The sequence below is a fragment of the Apus apus genome, chromosome 1 (assembly GCF_020740795.1).
Source record: "Apus apus isolate bApuApu2 chromosome 1, bApuApu2.pri.cur, whole genome shotgun sequence".
In the NCBI taxonomy this organism is placed as follows: Eukaryota; Metazoa; Chordata; class Aves; order Apodiformes; family Apodidae; genus Apus; species Apus apus.
The window spans coordinates 114,984,551-115,002,972 of NC_067282.1; the positions used below are offsets into that span (position 1 = coordinate 114,984,551).

At 38.6% G+C, this 18,422-nt stretch overlaps 1 protein-coding gene across 2 annotated transcripts in view; it reads left to right on the forward strand.

The window, feature by feature from the left end:
• Nucleotides 1-18,422, forward strand: part of ARHGAP6 (Rho GTPase activating protein 6) — a 338,402-nt gene that overhangs the window by 317,074 nt on the left and 2,906 nt on the right. For both annotated transcript variants that reach the window (XM_051644217.1, XM_051644218.1), the window contains exons 8-11: nt 1,074-1,222; nt 4,905-5,084; nt 10,197-10,294; nt 15,918-16,180. In XM_051644217.1, coding sequence (XP_051500177.1) covers nt 1,074-1,222; nt 4,905-5,084; nt 10,197-10,294; nt 15,918-16,180 — 690 coding nt within the window. The remainder of the gene's footprint in view (nt 1-1,073; nt 1,223-4,904; nt 5,085-10,196; nt 10,295-15,917; nt 16,181-18,422) is intronic.

Consider the following 18,422-nt stretch of genomic DNA (forward strand, 5'->3'; position numbering starts at 1 on the left):
TGTAATCTCTACTGACCCTAATTTTTTGTGCATTTAATTATTTGGCCTTAAGTTGCTCCACATATTTGTAGCGTATAAATTTACTGAGGTTTTCTGTTAGTTTTCATACTTTGTAAGCATAGCCCAGAAAACCAGAACAACAAAGATTTCACTTACTATACTTATTTTTGCATTTGTATGGAGAATGTGTTTAATATTATCTATTAAATTCTGTCCCTGTCATTGGTTCAGCAGCAGCAGATGAATTTGAATACTGGTATTTTAGCACCATTAACACTTTTAATTATTTGAACTGTTCATTGATGAAAATTCCAGTCAGGTTTCAACGAATTAGCTTCAGAAGTTCAAGTTTCTTCATAGTTAATGGTCCTCAAAGCCACTGTTTTAAGTACCCCCAAATGTGTTGTCAAAAACCTGAATGAAGACTCTTACAGATTTGGGAAAAAGTAAAGTTGGACCCTTGAAGTGTAACCTGCCACCTGGTATATGTTCTTCAGATTCTTTCTAGCCCTCATGTCTGAGATCCTGCTTCTGTCCCACCTTGTCACTGGCTACTGTTGCATTTTAGATGGTCAAAGTGATGGTGGTTGCAGAATGTGTTTTATCTCTCTAGTTGCTTTTGCAGTCTCTTGGTACCTCTTCAAGATGTGAAATTTTAAGAGAACCCATTTGAAATGTCAAAATCATAAACTTGACTGGAATGCTTCCTAGCAGTGCCTTGTATATACCAGTAGCTGTACCTAAATGAATGGAATAAGCAGAAAATTAATCAAAATGTTTGTGTCCAGTGACAGTTATGGAGTGTGCAACATGGATTTAGCTCTCTTATAGGCTAAGAAAAGATCCGCTGGACCTGTGAACCAAAAGTTGAGCAACCAAGGCAAAAATCTCATAGCAGTAATTGTTACACATTTGATATTTCCATAGAGTTTTCTGACAATATGTGGAGTATTATACAACAAAGCTTAAGCAAAGCTATTCTTACACATTCCTTTGGACTGGGAACAATATCTTTATTCTGTTTTTAGCTCAGTTGGAGTGATTTTCTTAGAATGTATTTTTTCCCCTCTTAGTATTAGAGCCAGATGAACAGCTAAGCACCTTACAGCTTCTCATTTATCTTCTACCTCCCTGCAACTGCGATACCCTGCACCGGCTGCTGCAGTTCCTCTCCACAGTGGCTGGCCATGCAGAAGACAGCACAGACAAAGATGGCCAAGAGGTAAATCCTGATCACTTGTGTCCTTTAACTTTGCTTAATTCATGGTCTGAAAAGAGATATTTAAAGCTGTGAAACACGATGGTGGCAAATCCCTGAAAGATGAGAGAGTCTGCATATTGTTGCCTGCACATTTGTCATTTAGTTGTTTGTTCTTAGGGCGCTTCCTTTGGGAGATTCACAGCATAATCAAACTTTTGTTAAGAACATCTGATGTTACCTGTCCTTCTTTCCCTGTCTGAAAAAATACTCACATAGAAAAGTGTCAGGCATTCAAGAGCATACTTTTTCATTCTTTTCTCATTCTCTGCTTTTGCATTTTTATAAGACCTTGGGCATAGCCGGTCACTTCTTGGTTCCCTTAGCTTCCTTAGCTTCTGTGTGCTCTGGGTAGTGAAGAATAAAATATTAAAGAGAGGAATTACACCTGTGCCCCTGCAGCTGTTGGAGTGGAATCACTACTGCGATCACTAGTTGGTGTCAGAGTCTATCTTTGCCTGCTTTCCTTCTGGCCTCCTTACTGTTATGTTCTGGACCAAATCCAGTGGAGATTTGGAGTGCACCCATCCCACAGATGGAAGAACACCCATAGCTGTGTGGCTGAGCTGTACTTCAGAGCTTTCACACATGTGCCTCTGAGCTGTTCGTGCTAAAGAAGAACTGAAAATCCCGGCTTTCCTTTTTCTACCAGGAAAATGCTTGAATTAGTGGGCTGGTCTGCACAAGGTAGCAATTGTTATCTTTGAATGAGATGGATATAGTCAGTCACTGTTTGATGAAATTGTACCCCTTTATCTGCGGAAGGGTATTCTGAACTGCAGCAGAGACTGCTTCTGAGACATTGCTGAAACTCCTAGAGATATTTGTCTTCCTGATGGAAGGCCCTGCTGACTGCAGTCAAAACTTTGACACTTTTTGCAGTTGGCTGGTTTTAACAACTAGCACTTTGAGACTGAATTTTGCCAAATTTCTGCCTCAAGTCCAAACTTCCAATGTTCTGTAAGGGACTTCAAGGCCTATTTCAGTTTTAAATTCACTTTAAATGTTATCATTTTTGTCCTCAGCAAGGAGTTGATAAAAACCTACACCACTATGATGGAAAACGTTTAAGAAGAGTAGTCTTTAACTGTTTTACTTGCTTAGAAACATTGCATGTATAAGCTAGCTAAGGTCATGGTTCTCTTGGTCCTGCAAAGACTTCTCTGTGGGTTCAGGAATGTGCCCAAGAGGGTCTTATTGCAGGGCTAGAGGCTGATGCTGCTTAAGACAGTTTGTTTGGCACAACAGTTGTAATAAAAGCATTTTCATTTCCCTTAACAGTGCATGAGCTCTGTTGCAGGTATTTTGGCACAGCAAATGTATGTAAGCTATCTTGGCAGTATTGTAACCATCAGGAATATTATGTGCAATTGGATACCTTTTACAGATAATACAGTATTCTACTCAGAATTTTTTAAGGTGTTCATTAATAGTTAAGTGAAAAGAAAAAAGTATACAGGGCAGGAGAAAGCATTTTATAAGACTGTTTGGTATCACTGAAAGGAAAACAGCTTTGGCACACAGGCCCTCTTGAAGATTTCTTTCAAAAGCCCTTTTGTCATGAAGATGACGACCAAAGACTAACTTTATTGAAATTACTCATTCCATTAACTTAAGTGGATGCGTTGACAACATTTTTTTAGGGATGCCCTGAGGCTGCCCTTAGGAAGAGACTCACTGTACAAGCAACATGAACAAGCAGCAACAGGCTGCCCTTGGCATGCTCAAGGCACCTTGTGCCTGTGCATCCTTACTGGCTCAGTACTCCAACAGTATCTTTAAAAGCAGGTAGTGGGAAAAACAGCCTGGTGCATGGTGGTGTGTAAATAAGGAAGTGTGCTGTACTCACAGGCATACTGGGGTGACTCTCTATTAAATAAAGTGCCAACATGATTGTTATAAATGTCCATGTACCTACTTAGTGCCAATTTCATGGTGATGTCACTGAAAAAAAAGAATAATTAAATCATTTTGGTTGAAAAAGACCTTTAAGATCATCGAGTCCAACCATTAACCCAGCACTGTGAAATCCACCACTAAACTATGTCCCTAAGTGCCACATCTACACACATTTTAAATACCTCCAGGGAGGGTGACTCCACTATTTCCCTGTCCAGCCTGTTCCAGTGCCTGACAACCCTTTCAAGTGAAGAAATTTTTCCTGTTATCCAATCTAAACCTCCCTTGGCACAACTTCAGGACATTTCCTCTTGTCTTAATGTTTCTCAGGAGAAGAGACTGACCCCCACCTGTTTAAAACCTCCTTTCAGGTAGTTGTAGAGAGCAATAAAGTCTGCCCTCAGCCTCTTTTTCTCCAGGCAAAAAAACCCCAGCTCCCTCATGTGCTTCTCAGAAGACTTGTGCCCTAGACCCTTCACCAGCTTCATTGCCCGTTTAATCTCTTTTTACTTTCATCTCTATGCTGTCTAGTTCTACTCTAAAAAATAAGCCAGGTGCAGTCAGTGGAGAGTTTCAGGTTCAATTAGAAAAGTCACTAAATTCACAGAAAATTCACAGTGCTACAAAAAAAGAATATATGCTTTGAAAGGATTAGTTTTGTGCCACTCGTTTCTGAAAATGCTGGTTTTACTGCCTCTTTTTGATGCCTCTTCCTGTCACTTTTTAAAATTAATTTGTACAAATGTAACCGAAACAAAAAAATAACTCTCATTATTATTTATTTTGTTTGTTTGGGGTTTTTTTGTTTGGTTGGTTTTTTGTGTTTTGTTTAAAGCCTGTAAGAAATACTGCGTCAACAACTGAAATTCACTTACAGTCTTATACAGTCAAAAACTGCTGGCATCTTCTTCTGCATTTCCAGAATAGTAGCTAAGTGGATACACAGAGAGGAAGCACATGACCCCTGCTTTTTGCTCTGTTAAACGAATAGGAGGGAAAATTAGTCTTATCACAAATATGACAGTGAAAAATTTGATTTTGTAACCTGTATGTTATATTGTTCAGACAATTTGTATCTGGTCCTGTAGGTATTTAGACTTTGTCTTCCTCCATATTGCTTCTTTGAGAACAGAGTTCTAAAAGTAGAAGAGCAACAAAACAAAACAGATCTGTTCAACAAGTAAAATTAGGTGTGTTCTAGGCAACAAGCAAAAAAAACAAACCAGGAAAAAAACTGATAAAAATTATGAGCATGCTCCTCAATTATCTAAAATGTTTAAACATTGAAAAGTGTGATTTTTGCCCACTGTATCTATTTCAAATCGTGCATGCTACTTGAGAAATCTGACAGTTTTCAGTATTTGGTCCTGAGAGACAGTAATCTGCTGAGATGGGGAAGTAGGAGGGGGGTTTCCCTGAGTTAAGAAGTATGTCACTGCTGACATAATTCTGGGGAATTAAGGGCAGGCAGCACTTCGACCTTCTACTGCTCCAATCCATTTTGAAATATTTTGAATATCCAAAAAATCCACAGCGCTTGTTACTGAGATGTCTAAACAAGGTGTTTCAACATGCCTTAAAATTACTATTTTTTTATTTGACTAGCACTCAGGCTTGCTTTTCATGAATGAATCATCTGCCAAATGGGTGTGTGGGATGTGTGGTGATGTACATGTATGTCTGTACATACATATCTGCATACATTAGACCTTGGGAGGCTCTACTTCATTTGTATTCTGTTTTCCAGATTACTGGGAACAAAATGACATCACTCAACCTGGCTACCATCTTCGGTCCTAACTTGTTGCACAAGCAGAAATCTACAGACAAGGAATTCTCGGTTCAGAGCTCAGCTCGAGCTGAAGAGAGTACTGCTATCATAGCTGTTGTACAAAAGATGATTGAAAACTATGAAGCCCTTTTCATGGTAGGTGGATGTTTCTTCACATTCCTCCTATGCATTTTTAAGTTGAGTGAGGAAGTACTTACTTGGTATTAAAGTAGACTAGGATGAAGTAAACTGGGGAAGTGGCATTAAATTAGGGTCAATTATTGGTAGAAAAACTTATCTTCTATCAAGGAGAAAGCTTTGCATTAAGCAGTAGTATGAAAAATGTGTTCTTTTATCTTGCCTGGAATGGTTTCTGTGTAGGAAAGTGAGTTTTTCTTAGAAGATTTGTGTCTGTGGAAATGATGGGGTTGGCTATTCAGTTGTATACTAAACAATGTCCCAGCATTGTTCATTAGTTTTGAAGGCAAGACTGAAATTGACCTTTTACCTCTCAGTTTTGGAAGTCAGGGAGCCAATTTTTCTGCAGGGAGTAGGAGAACCTTGCTTAATTTAAGGAACAACCTCTCCTACCAGAGACTTTCTTGGTAACCGGATGGGGACAACAGACAAAGCTTTCTAATATGTCAGTTGGCTAAGAGGAGTAAATCTCTGTAGTTTCTGAGTTCCTTTCTCTTCTTAATATGCAGTTTAGTTAAATTGTATCCCTCATTCTTACCATTTACTTGGACAGTTAATTCTATGCCTTTACCTTGTCCTCTTCTATTCTACCAAATTGCACAAGGTCAGCTCACTATGACTTGTGTCTGAGAGAGCCCTGCTCTGGGACAGCAGACACCACTCAGACGCAGTAGTGGGCACTATCATGTCTTTGTTTTAGTAGGCATACATGTCTTAACAAAAGTAGTAGCCTTGAGAAGGTGAAAATAGCTTTGGTGGTTGTTTCTTGAAACTAAGCAGCACTATGTGTTGTATTGCAGAGATAGGTTCCTAAAGCCAGAGGAAGAACTCTCTGGAAGCCTCCTTTAGTGTTGAGCAAAGCCTCCTTTAGCAAAGCTGGGTGCTAGATGGGAGAAGATTGACAAACATGGACTGTGGGCATGTGGGACTCAAGGTGAATACCAGATTTCAATAGAGAGGAGAGCATGAGAAAGCTGTCACAAGCCTTGCCTATCAGCCTTAGCCTCAGATGAACTTCTTTGTGGTTTTCTGATCTTTTCCCTCAGACTGTATTGCCTTTCATTACATCCTTTATTTTTATACTTGTTCCAGTGAGACACTCAGCAATCTTGTCTTTCATTTTTTTATATATTTTATTATTTTTAAAATGCTTTTTACAGTTTGGGGAAACTTTAGGTGCTATTTTTCTTTACACAGCAGGAAAAGAAAGTGACAGAACTGCATTCTTGTGTGAAGGTCTGCAGGGCCAGAGTGTAGATGGCACTTGTGACTTTAAGATAATACTTGAATAATTGCAATGCTTTAAGTTTTCTTTTTGTTGTTTCATTTTTAAGTATATTTCATGGCACAGCACATAATACTTCAGGCACACATTCAGACTTTTGTTGTGGAAAGGGTGGGGCTTAGGGTTAGACTAACCTACATATGGTCTCTTTTAATTGTGACAGATTTATTCTTTTATCTCTTCAATGCTTGTATTTTCAGCTGAAGGTTAAACACCATGTGGAAGAAGGAGTAGTTTACTTTTGTTTTCCAGAGTAGCTTTTCAGATTGTGGAGGGAGATTAGAGTCAGATTTCAAAATGAGAGGCTAGCTGCATGTGAGAGAAAGACAAAACTATCTCAGATGCACTGCTGAAAGCTGAAATACGTTTATGTGAAATTTATAGAGATATCTAACAGATCGCTGGGCGCTTTCTCTCTTCGTATTGCCCTAGTTCAACAACAAAAAAAATAAGGCGAGTTCTGCTTGTTTTCTGGAGTAATCTTTTGTCTCACACATGGTAGTTGATTGTGTCAAGTTGTTCATAGTGTTTTGTAAAGCTTCTACCAAGGTTTACCTTCAGCATTTTTGCGTTTTCATTGGCAGACCAGAGAGACTCTTTTTCTCTTCTGAAGATAATTAGCCCAGTGCATCCTTTGGTAACCAATGTACATGCAGTTTTAATAAAACTGATCATTTGAAGTCAAGCAGCAACAACTCATTTTCCAAACCTATAGGAGTGGGGCCACACCACAACTGCTGTTTATGCTTGACATTTATTCTTCTTACAAAAAGAAAACCGTCTGAACTGGAGCATTCAGCTGTAACATGCATTGTATTGCTGCTAAGGTGGTTTTGTGTTTGGACTCTTTTTCTTCCTTTACTTTTGTAAATGGAGACATTATAAAACTCTGATTGGTTTCCACACCGAAACTGGAACAAAATGTAGGAAACCAGGATGTGTTGTGGAGCCCAGCTGACATTATAAGAATGATTCTGAAGTATTGGTAGGTCAGGAAGGTTCTGATTGTCAGAAGAACCCAGGATACTGGGCTTTCAATTAAGCAATTATCTTAACATCACTAACATGTAAACATGTGAATTTCATATAGAAGATGGATTTTGATTTTGCTTTATTCAAGTTAAGGTCTTTCACATCCAATTCATATCCATTCAGTGACTTTTAGGGATGCATTAACACATTTTGTGGGACTATACAAAGGACTGTTCTGTGCCAGTCTGAACTATGCCAAGTAGCTGTATGCAGAGAAGCTCAATTCAACCACACTTCATCTCATTGGCTTTGACCTGGCATGGAGGATGGAGAAGAGAGGTTATGCATTTAGCAGCTGGATCATGCATTTTCATCTCCTAGTGCCCAAATCTACATAGTGTCTGAAATTTCTTTTTTTTTTTTCTGTCATAGGCTACTGTGGCCTTCCCATTGAGGATGCAGTCACACAATGCCTGTCTGTGCCACATCAGTAGCAGAGGACAATGCAAAGGAGACACTTCAAGGGTCCCTGTGTCCTTCTGTGTCTCGATATCTGTGACTCTTATGTAGCACCCAGCCCAAAATTCTTACAATATCTCATACTCTACTGGAGTCCTGACAATGCCAGAGCCCTCTAGTCTATCCTAGTATGTGCTCAGCAGCTGCAACAGCTCTATTTCAGGAGTGCCTCGGCTTCCCTTCTGTCCCTGAATCTCAGCTTCTTATTCATCTGCTCAGCCACAACTGCTGACTAAACAATTAATTCAATAATAGTTACTGCAATTACCTTCCCAAGACACTGATACAGTAGTTTTCCACAAGTGTAAGTTTATGATTACATGCATATCATTTCTACTTGTACAATTTAGTTAGCTAAACTGAAGCAAATTGCTCCACAGGAGAAAATCCAAAACCTGGCAGATAGCTAGCAAGGAGACCATCAGTGCAAATCCAGCTGAAGACTCTTGCCCCATTTACTCAGATAAAAGTCCTGTAACTCAAGACAACTGTTAAGTTTGGGTTTTTCAGATGCTTTCAGTTGGAAGTAAACTTCCTGTTGGAACTTTTTCCAATTAATTTTTATGGAATGAAAGACCGATTTATTAAGTTTTTTTTAATATAGTGGAAATTATATGTTTATTTTTCTATCAGAGTCCTCTCGATAGAGTCTTATAAGTTTATCAGCTTGATACAAAGCTGAATAGTAAGTTGCACACAGAAAGACATGGATTCTGCTTTATCGTCAAACTGTATCTGGAGTTTATTCAACTGTACAGAAAGACTGTTTAAATGGAGAAGCTACAGAACACCAGGTTTCCAAAAATGTATTCCTGTAAATACATTTTTTTATATAAGATAATTTATGTAAAAACTGATCTATCAGTGACTATGAGTAAGATACTAAATGTATTTTTTTAAACAAGAAATATGTGGTCACACAAGTTTTTCATAGAGATTTTGGATCAATTTGAATTAAACTATGTATATCTTCAATTATTTCCAAATTATTTTCTTTTTTAAAGAAATACGCTTTTCTCTAACTTGACTCCCTAATTACCTCCCTAACTGAAGTATTTCCCTGAGGAATTTGTTAGTAATTTTATTCCTATTTCCCAGGAAATGTCAGGGAGAACAAATGGCCAATGCAGTGTGACCTGAAGGTCAAGAGGTTCAGGCTCTGACAAATTGCAGCCAGGAGCATATTGCACAGTTGATAATCCCCTACTGAGATTGTCTTGCCTCCATCTCCATCTGTCATGAGTGAACCTGGGCTGTTAGTTCAAGTTTCTCAGATGGTCTCGTCTGTTTCAGTGCTGTGAAGATTGAGTTGAATGTTGAACAAACTCACTTAAGGGTTGGTAAGACTCAGGTAAAAAGCATAAAGTTTACTTAAGCAGTTTTTGGAGTGTGATTCCTGCTACCTGCCCAGGAGATGTTGCTATACCCTGCAGCAGCTGAAGCTATCGAGTGTTTCGAAGGTTCTTCTCCATATAAACTACATGAGAGTTAGCAAATGAGAAGGCCAGACACCAAAGAAGGTGACACAAGTTCTGGCTGAGCCTGCTAGTACTACTCAAAATCCAGATTGGCTGGAGATCCAACAGGACCCACTTGTAAACCTAAATTATGGACAGATGAACTCTGTAATTGCTCAAATTCAGATTGGGCATAAGCAGGAATTTAACTGTTTCTAGAGCCCAGAATTTGGTTATATAGACACTTGAACATTAAATATTTATAAGGCTTCATTTAGGAAAACATTGAACTTTGGCAACTCTCACTGAAATGAAGTAATTTGAGAGCTTTGTAGATAGAATGGTCACCATTAAATTTCCATATAAGATGGACTTAAATAAATCAAATGCCAGAGAAGATATGAAGAAATGTTCTCCTCCTTGTCTAATTACATTTCACATTGTTTCTAAAACAAGAGAAGTACTGTCATTTGGAATGGATGTATATAAATGTCCTCTGATCTTTGAATGGTAATGCAAGGTGAGGACCTTGAACTGAAGCTTTTGAGATTGCAATACATGATTAATCCTGTTGTTGTTACCAGATACAGTACACAACTGGATACCAGTGGGATATTCAACACTAATCAGAATTTCCCCTTGTACAGAGTGATCTTTAGTCCTACTGTACCTGTTGTTATATGAAATTTCTCTTTTAAGTGGCACTTCTTAGTGTTTATTTTATACACTCTCCATAAATGTACTTGTACTTGGTCTTTTAGATTAAGCATAATACCAAAATTAATGTATGTAGAAGGATCTTCAACTCCAGCTGAGTATTTTTTGTTGTCTTCATAGGTTTCCCCTGACCTACAGAATGAAGTGCTCATTAGCCTATTAGAGACCGACCCAGATGTTGTGGACTATTTGTTGAGGAGGAAAGCTTCCCAGTCATCGTGAGTAATCTGTTTTTTCATCATCCCTGTTTCTGCTGGGAATTTCTGTCTCCCACTGGAAGTGTTCAAAAGGTTCTAGTTTTCCACAGTTCTTCTGCACATTCTACAGTGGAGTGGAAATATCCTCCCCATTACACAGACTCTGCCAAAGATATTATGACTCTTACACAGTGTTTTCTAAAGACAAATCTTGTTTACTGATTCAGAAGAAGTACTGCGTTTTGCAGTGGAGGACAGAATGACATGTGCATAAAAATATTCAGTGCACTATTATCTGACAGGTTGTATTCTAGTGATCTGCTGGTGCATGTCTTGGGCTTGTTGTAGTCTTCAGTAACAAGAGACGTGTCCTTGAAACACAACCTAGAGTGCCTTAACACAATCACGGCTAGTTGTTTGACCAGTTTGTTGTTCTTTTCCTACTTTAGGCACGTAGGGTATTGTAAACAAGTCAACTGCCATAACTGCTGGCTTATGGACTCATTAAATACTGGTTAATCATGTGCTTTGTGAAAGATCTTAAGGAAGAAAAACCCACAGGAGTCACTATTGAAGTTATGATACATAACATATTCCAACTTTGTGTATCGTGTATGTATGCCTACACCCATGTGCCTTAATGCTATGAGCTTGTACATTGGGATTAACAGGATTCCTGGCTTTCTCATGGGACATGCAATCATTGCCTTTATTCTAGTGAATCTCAGTATGTCAGACCCCAAAATCACAAAATTTTACAAGCTTGTATAAATTATTTTAAAGAGGTTTCATAGACTCTAAACTCTCTGGGACAGATTGGACTTTGTCTTCCTGCGTGTGTGGAAAGACCCTAGGGCATTCAGAATATAATTAAATTTTTACAGTCAGTTAGCTGTGATTTTTTCTTCCTCCGTGTGTGAACATTTTATAGTTGGATGTAACGTAGTGGAGTGCCTGGCTTTAAAGGAAGAGGTATAAAAGAAATAGGATCATTAACACATGGAGGAAAAAGTTTTACTTAATTATAAAAATTAAAAATATGTGCAGAATGTATCATGTGTTGTAAAGGATTTTATTAGTTTGTTGACTTAGCCTCACTAACACACAACATGCAGTAGCAAATTACCACAGATCATCTGATTTGTGGTAGTTGTCTCTGTGTTTTCTTAGGGTATCACAGACATGAAATCGTTTCAGATAGTTTATGTCTGACTGACAAGTAACCATATGTATATTTAGATCACAATAAATGCAAAATAATGAAAGGTACATTAGCTGCCTTTTACACTTTTTTCACATCTGCCATGAGCCAAGACCACAATTAGGAGTGACACTGCAAATCGCATGACATATGGTAATGTCTGTAGAGACTTGTTTATTCAAGCCCTCAGTTTGGATTGATCATATTATGTCTAACTCAAGCTAACAGAAGAAACTTCATGCTGGATTTCACAGCCTATATAATGTAAAGACACAAAATTATATCTCACGTGTGACTATACATGTCAATTGAGCATAAATTTGTTGTAAATCTTTGTGGATGGATGTAACAGATGATTGTTTCCTTTATATTAATTGACCTTTCCTTGAGCTTCCTTACTTTTCAGCCAGCATGCACACTTCCAAAAGAAAATGGATCATTTGTGCAAAGCTGGTCACATCTGAAAAAAGTAGTTTTGTAAGAAGAAGTTACAAAACCAATTAGGAACATATAACACCAGTACCAGTTTATTGCATGTTCAGTAATGAGCAGATGAAATATCACTGAGATAGGAAAAACTTACTATCTGTCATTTTTTTCTTCTATTCTGCTGTCATGTCAGTGATTTATTCTTAATGAGATATGTTTTCACTGTGATTGCAACTTCTTGGTTAAAATGTTCCAGGCAAATGGAGGCAATGTTGCTTAGAGTTATTGCTAGGAGTGTCATGCTCTTAAGAAATTAAGCTGTGGCAGAACATAATCTCAGTTTTGAGGCTACATGTTTGTTGGTTATTTTTCCTGCAAGATATGTGAGGCAGCAGATGACAAGGAGATGTTTGTTTTGATTTGATAAAAATGAGCCTCTGAAATACATCCTTACTGTTCTTGGAAATTTCCTGATCTAATTGGAATCTGTGGAACAGAAAACTTTTTATATTCTTCAGACAATCTTAATCTGAAAAGCTAGTTGGCTGCATAGCATAGAGTATGGAATAAACTTCAAGACCTTAATGTCATATTAATTACTCTGAAAGTCCTGCTTCTGCAATTGACCTCACATCTCTGCTTTTGATGTCATTACAAATGCTTTATTGGCTCTGAGCTAAGAGAGAGAAAAATCAACCTCTTTTCCTTCCCAGAGGAGGACAAATCAGATGTTCCTCTTTCAGTTCTCTTAAGAGCTGAGCATTGTGAATAGTCTGTCAGGGAGTTTGTGGAAGTTGTTCATGGTAAAGCACTGATTTTCCTTGGCAGCAACTATGGAGTGTGCTTTTGTGAATTACTTTCCCAACTTGTGTGTACGTTGGCTTGATGACAATGGAATTTGGGGTTTCCAGCTGTAAGATGAAACATCATTGACAGAAAAATAAAATATGTTTCTTAATATTATTTATTGCTTATCCCATTTAGTAGTCTTTTTAGAGTACATTAGTTTCAAAGTTATAGAATTTTGAATGTTTTTGGATGATGATGATAGATTTTAATACATCCTAACCCGTGGCACAAAGATGAAGCCATATAATAGGCCACACAGTATGCATAAATGCAGTTTGCAAAGCTGCAGAAGCTCCCTGAGTTAGTCCTCTACCCTGGTACAGTAGCAGCCACATTGTAACCCCATAATAATCTGTTTCATTAGCATCACCTGTGCTGCTTAAATATGTATGGAAATTACTAGCACATGCTGCCAAGCCGTCACACTCTATGCTTTGCCTCTTGTAGGACATAATTTTTTTCCCACTCAGAAGCTTTAAGGTATGACAGAAAAGGACTTCTGCCAAAGCCACAAAAGGACTTCCTGTTTTGATGACCTTGGTGCCATTAGAAAAGCAGGAAAATCCCTAGTAGAAGTAATTATTATTAGCATCTTTCCAGTTCATCCATGCAAGTAGACTCTGGTGAATAACATAATTTCAGAAGGATGCTGGTTAAAAAGAAATGCCCAAGACTCCTTCATAGTATAGTTGATTTTTGTTTTGGAATCTGAAATAAAATTTGTGTCCAGGTGGTGTAGGTTCCTTCTGCCGCTTTCAAATCTTTCAGTTTATATGTAACCACCTGTTAACTCTTTTCCTTAACATAGTTCATAACCTGGAGAAAATGTCAGATAGTCTTCCAATTTCTTACATTTTAAAATACATGATCCTCTTATTTTCTGTGGAGACGGTAACCTGTCCATCTTTGTAGAGTGCATAGAGGCAAGTGTGTATCTTACACGGTATTTAAATGTACTTTCCTAATTAGTTTTTCTCCAGTCTGTGGCTAGAGAATCTCACATGTCTCACATTTCTAAATGAGTTTAGAAATTCGAACATTTGGATATTTCCAAAGACTTGACATTTTCTATTTAAGTAAATTTTTATCAGGAGCTCTGTCTTGAGAAGAGGTAAACTATAACAGATCATTCAAGGTAAGACATAAAATCAGTGTTTTGCAAAGCTCAGTTTTATGTTCCCACATTCCTTCATTTCCCTTTCCCTCATTCCTTCTGTTACCTTGCCATGGCTGAGTGGTGGTTACCTCTCTCTTTGCCCAGTGCAACATGGTTAGATTTTCATCCTGCAAAGATTTACATGTGAAAAGCCTTCTTGGTGTCACCATTAGTGCCAAGTATGTCTGGACGCTAACAGGATGAGGTTTAGACGATGTTCAGTCTAGAAAGCTGGAGAGAAAGACATCTGATCATAGGAAAAGTACAGATGCCAACACTTTTCTCTCAGTTCTTTCTGATTATTCTAAAATTCAAAAAACACTGCTTAAATCTCATCTTAACTCACTGCACAAGCTTTTTTAGAACATTAGAGGGCAGAAAGAAAGACGTAAGAGACAACAAATTTTAAAAAAATTATGTACATACATAAAGAAAATTATTCAGTGTGTGGCTGTTTATAGAATAATTAACCCTGAGGAATAGTTTACTTTTTTTAAACATTACTCTCCACCATTACCATACCAACCACAGTGGGAAGCCTGGGACAGTGCTGCTTTGCCTAGCGGCAGCTCTGGTGTTTTGAGTTCGTCCCTGTTAAGGTTCAGGATCAGTTCAGTGATGGATTTCTTGCTGGGAATTACCAAGGTGTAAACTTAGTTTGCCAACACTTTATGGTTTTTATACTGAAAAGAATAATAGTAGTGGTATATTGAATAGTGTAATCATGATGTTGTGTGTGTAGATCTTATGTTTTGGGACTTAAAATATGTAAATCATCCAGGAAAAACCCAACAGCTTGAAAGTGGTGTTCAGTCATTATTTCTGTGTTAATATTCAGTATTCTGTGGTTAGCGTGTCTTACCACTGTGTGTTTTGTTTATTTTCTTTCTTCAGTTATGAAGAGGGTTATTGTTCCATAACAAGTAATGGCCTTAGGCTTCTCAATCAGTTCAGGCTCTCTTTGGATTTGACTCTAAGAAGGGCTGACCGTTTTCAGTACACATTTACAAGAATGAGCCTCTGTCATATCACATGCAGTTAGAGCAGATATTAACTTGGGGGTCACTGAGAGAAGTGTTTGACCCAAGAGAAGCAAAAGATAAGTATTTAAGAAACAAAGATCAAGGTGCAGAGAAAGGAAAAATTAGTAATAGAAATATAAATTAGGGAGGACCGATAGGGAAAAAATTATGTTTGTTTACAGAGTATTTCTGTGTATTCTTTGAGAGGTGCAGTGACTCTCAAACTGCCTCCTGTCTGTGTAGTAAGCTGCAACAGCTCAAGAAATCTCCATCAATGTTCCTAAGACACTTAAAAATGTGAGTTGTCTCTCTTAGCCTTGTCTGGACTTGGTGGGTGTTTTGTTTGCCTTTTTTTTGTCAAAATAAAATGCAGGCCATTCTATTGGTGATGGAAAGGTGAAAGGGTAAAAAAAGAGGTGTAGAAGTGATCAGCAGAGCCAGTTGTTTGCTGCCCCCATCAGAAGTACAGTAGATACATCTGCTAGTGTGCTTGTAGAATATTTACCTTCTGATGTCTCTAGAGGAGGATCCTTCTCACAGTGTGAAATGCAAGCTGAGGTTTTGATTTCTCTGCCTGTGTAATACTTCCAAATGGAAGAAATTAGTATAGCATACTCCTTACCATCAAAATAATCATTCCTGTCATACCCTCCAATTTACTGTTGCAACAAGTTAAATTGTCAAGGTAACATAAGGAACTGATTCACTATTTAATTTCTAGTGGTGAACCATATGGTCATGTGGGTTTTGTTGTTTTCTTTCTTGATAGCAACATCTTTTGATTTTTAGTGGCCTCTGCTGGCCACTTCATGGCAAAGTTTTACTCATGAAAAATTCCCCTCTGTACTTCTTCTGCAGTGTTTTAATTTCAACAGCTGTGATCATACTCCTGTGTTTGATTTTATTTGTATGGTGTCAAACTGTACCTGTAGCTGGGAACACAGAGCATTTTTCATTAACATTAGTTTGTTCATCAAAATTTCTCAGGAGCCCTGAGATGCTGCGGTCAGAAGGTTCCTACTCCACGGGAGAAAGACATTCTTCCACAGACTCCAACAAAGCTTCAAGCGGAGATGTCTCCCCTTATGACAACAACTCCCCGGTACTGTCTGAGCGCTCGCTGATGGCGATGCAAGAAGAAGTTGCCCGCAGCCCAGATAGGCTGTACGAGGTACCTGAACAGTACAAACTGGTTGGACATTTGCAGCCTAAGACAAAGGAGAATTCTTCTGCATCACAGGCTGGAACAGGTAGAGTACATCCTGCTCACATTCCTCCATCTCAGCAACCAGTGGGTGTTTCTGAAATAACTGAAAAGTGTCTTCTGTTTTGTCGTCTACCAGGGCTTGAGGAGCAATAGTGTAAATAATAACCTTACAATAAATAACTGACCAACATCCTTTTTTTGTGTTTAGCCTGGAGGGTCTGTGTTCAGTCCTCCTCGTTAGCTCAGCCAGCTGTCAGGGGTGATCTTGGTATGGCATATCTCAAAACTTGGAGCTGTTATTTAGGAAAGTAGAACTATATATGTTCTGCTTTTCAGCCTGTCTGACAGCATGGCAGAGACTGATTTCTAGTCCTGCTCCATAGGACTGTAATACCTGCAAGGTTATGGTCCAGACTTCAAAAAAATCTGAGACTTTAAGACATCAAGCTACAAATTTTCTCCAAGTTAAAAGAACGACCTCAACACCCTCTCACTAGAGAACACAGCTGAGCTGCACAGCTTTACATCTGCCACCAATTACACGCCTACCAATACTAGTGCAGGGTTGCGTAATTTCCATAGCTATCTAAGAAGTGCACCACTGAAATATTTCTTCTATAAAGAGCTGTGCTTTAAATTGATAGTTCACCAGCACTTCAAGATGCTTTTCATTTAAAAAAATTATTTTAAAAAAATTACATTTATGAAGTCATAGAAGCATAGTATCATAGAATGTTTTGGGTTGGAAGTGACCTCGAACAGTCATCTAGTCCAACCACCCTACAATAAGCAGGGACATCTCCAACTAGATCAGATTGCTCAGAGCCCCTTCAAGCCTGACCTTAAATGTCTCCAGGGATGGGGCCTCCACGACCTCTCTAGGCAACCCATTCCAGTGATCCACCACCCTCATATTAAATAACTCTCTGAATGTCCAACCTAAATCTACCCTTTTCTAGCTAAAAAACATTACCCCTTGTCCTGTCATTACATGCCTTTGTGAACAGCTGTTCCCCAGTCTTCTTAAAGGCCCCTTTCAGGTTTTGAAAGGTCACTAAAAGGTCCGCCCTGGAGTCTTCTTCAGGTTGAACAACCCCAACTCCCTCAGCCTGTCATCATAAGAGAGGTGCTTCAAACCTCTGATCGTTTTTGTTGCCCTCCTCTGGACATGCTCCAACAGGTCCACATCCTTCTTGTTTTGGGGGCTCCAGATTTGGACACAGTGCTCCAGATGGGGTCTTACCAGGGCAGACTAGAGGAGCAGAATCACCTCTCTCAATCTGCTGGCTACACTTCTCTTGATGCAGCCCAGGACACGGTTGGCCTTCTGGGCTGCAATTGCACATTGGTGGCTCAAGTCCAGATTTTCATCCACTAGTATCCCCACATCTTTTTCCACTGGGCTGCTCTAGCATGTAATTATGTGTAGTTAGTGAGCCAAAGTTTAACAACTTTCAATGTTTAGGGATGGAGTTAATGCTTTGGTGGTATTCTAAACAACCATTTCATTTCAGGGGTATGGGTTAGGCACTTAATTCCCATTGGAATCAATGGGATTTAGACCATTATTTCAATGATAGGCTTTATAAATGCCAATGGGTGTTTATCTTCCCTATGCAGCATCTAAACCTCTGAATAGGTTTCAAAATTTTGTCAGATTTCTGATAAGTTATGAACAGGAAATTACATGACGTTTTATCATATTAACCATCTTTTGTACTTCAATATGCATCACAATGATTCTGGGCCATGACAAATCAGGCAATTCTTCTACTGCCAGATGGAATCAGAAAAAAGCATGAAACAGATCCAATCCAGCACAATGCCTGATGTGCACATTTCATTAAATCTCTATTCTATGACAGCACTTCCATGCAAGACCCAATTCATGCTGCAAGCTGATGGAGCATGCTTTACAGTAACTGCTGGGTCTAGGGCTGCCTGTGGGAGCTCTGCCATTCTTTTCCCTAAAAAGCACATAAACTACCTTCTGTTAACCTGTTTTTGTGCAGATTCTCCAACTGACTTCAGTAAGGCAGAGAACTTAAGGCAAATTCCACCCTCTCAGCAAACTCGAGCATCCTGCCTGTACAGAGCTTACTGAAATCCACTATAGGATCTATGCCTGAAAAAGCAAGTGACTATGAACAAACACAGTTGAGATTCTTGTGTTAGGTGCATGGAAAGTCAGAAGCTAGTGTGTATGTTAACAACTCTGTTACCTTATATAAGGTTTTACCATTCCATTTGTATGTTTCTAAATAATTACTTTAAGAGATGGATGT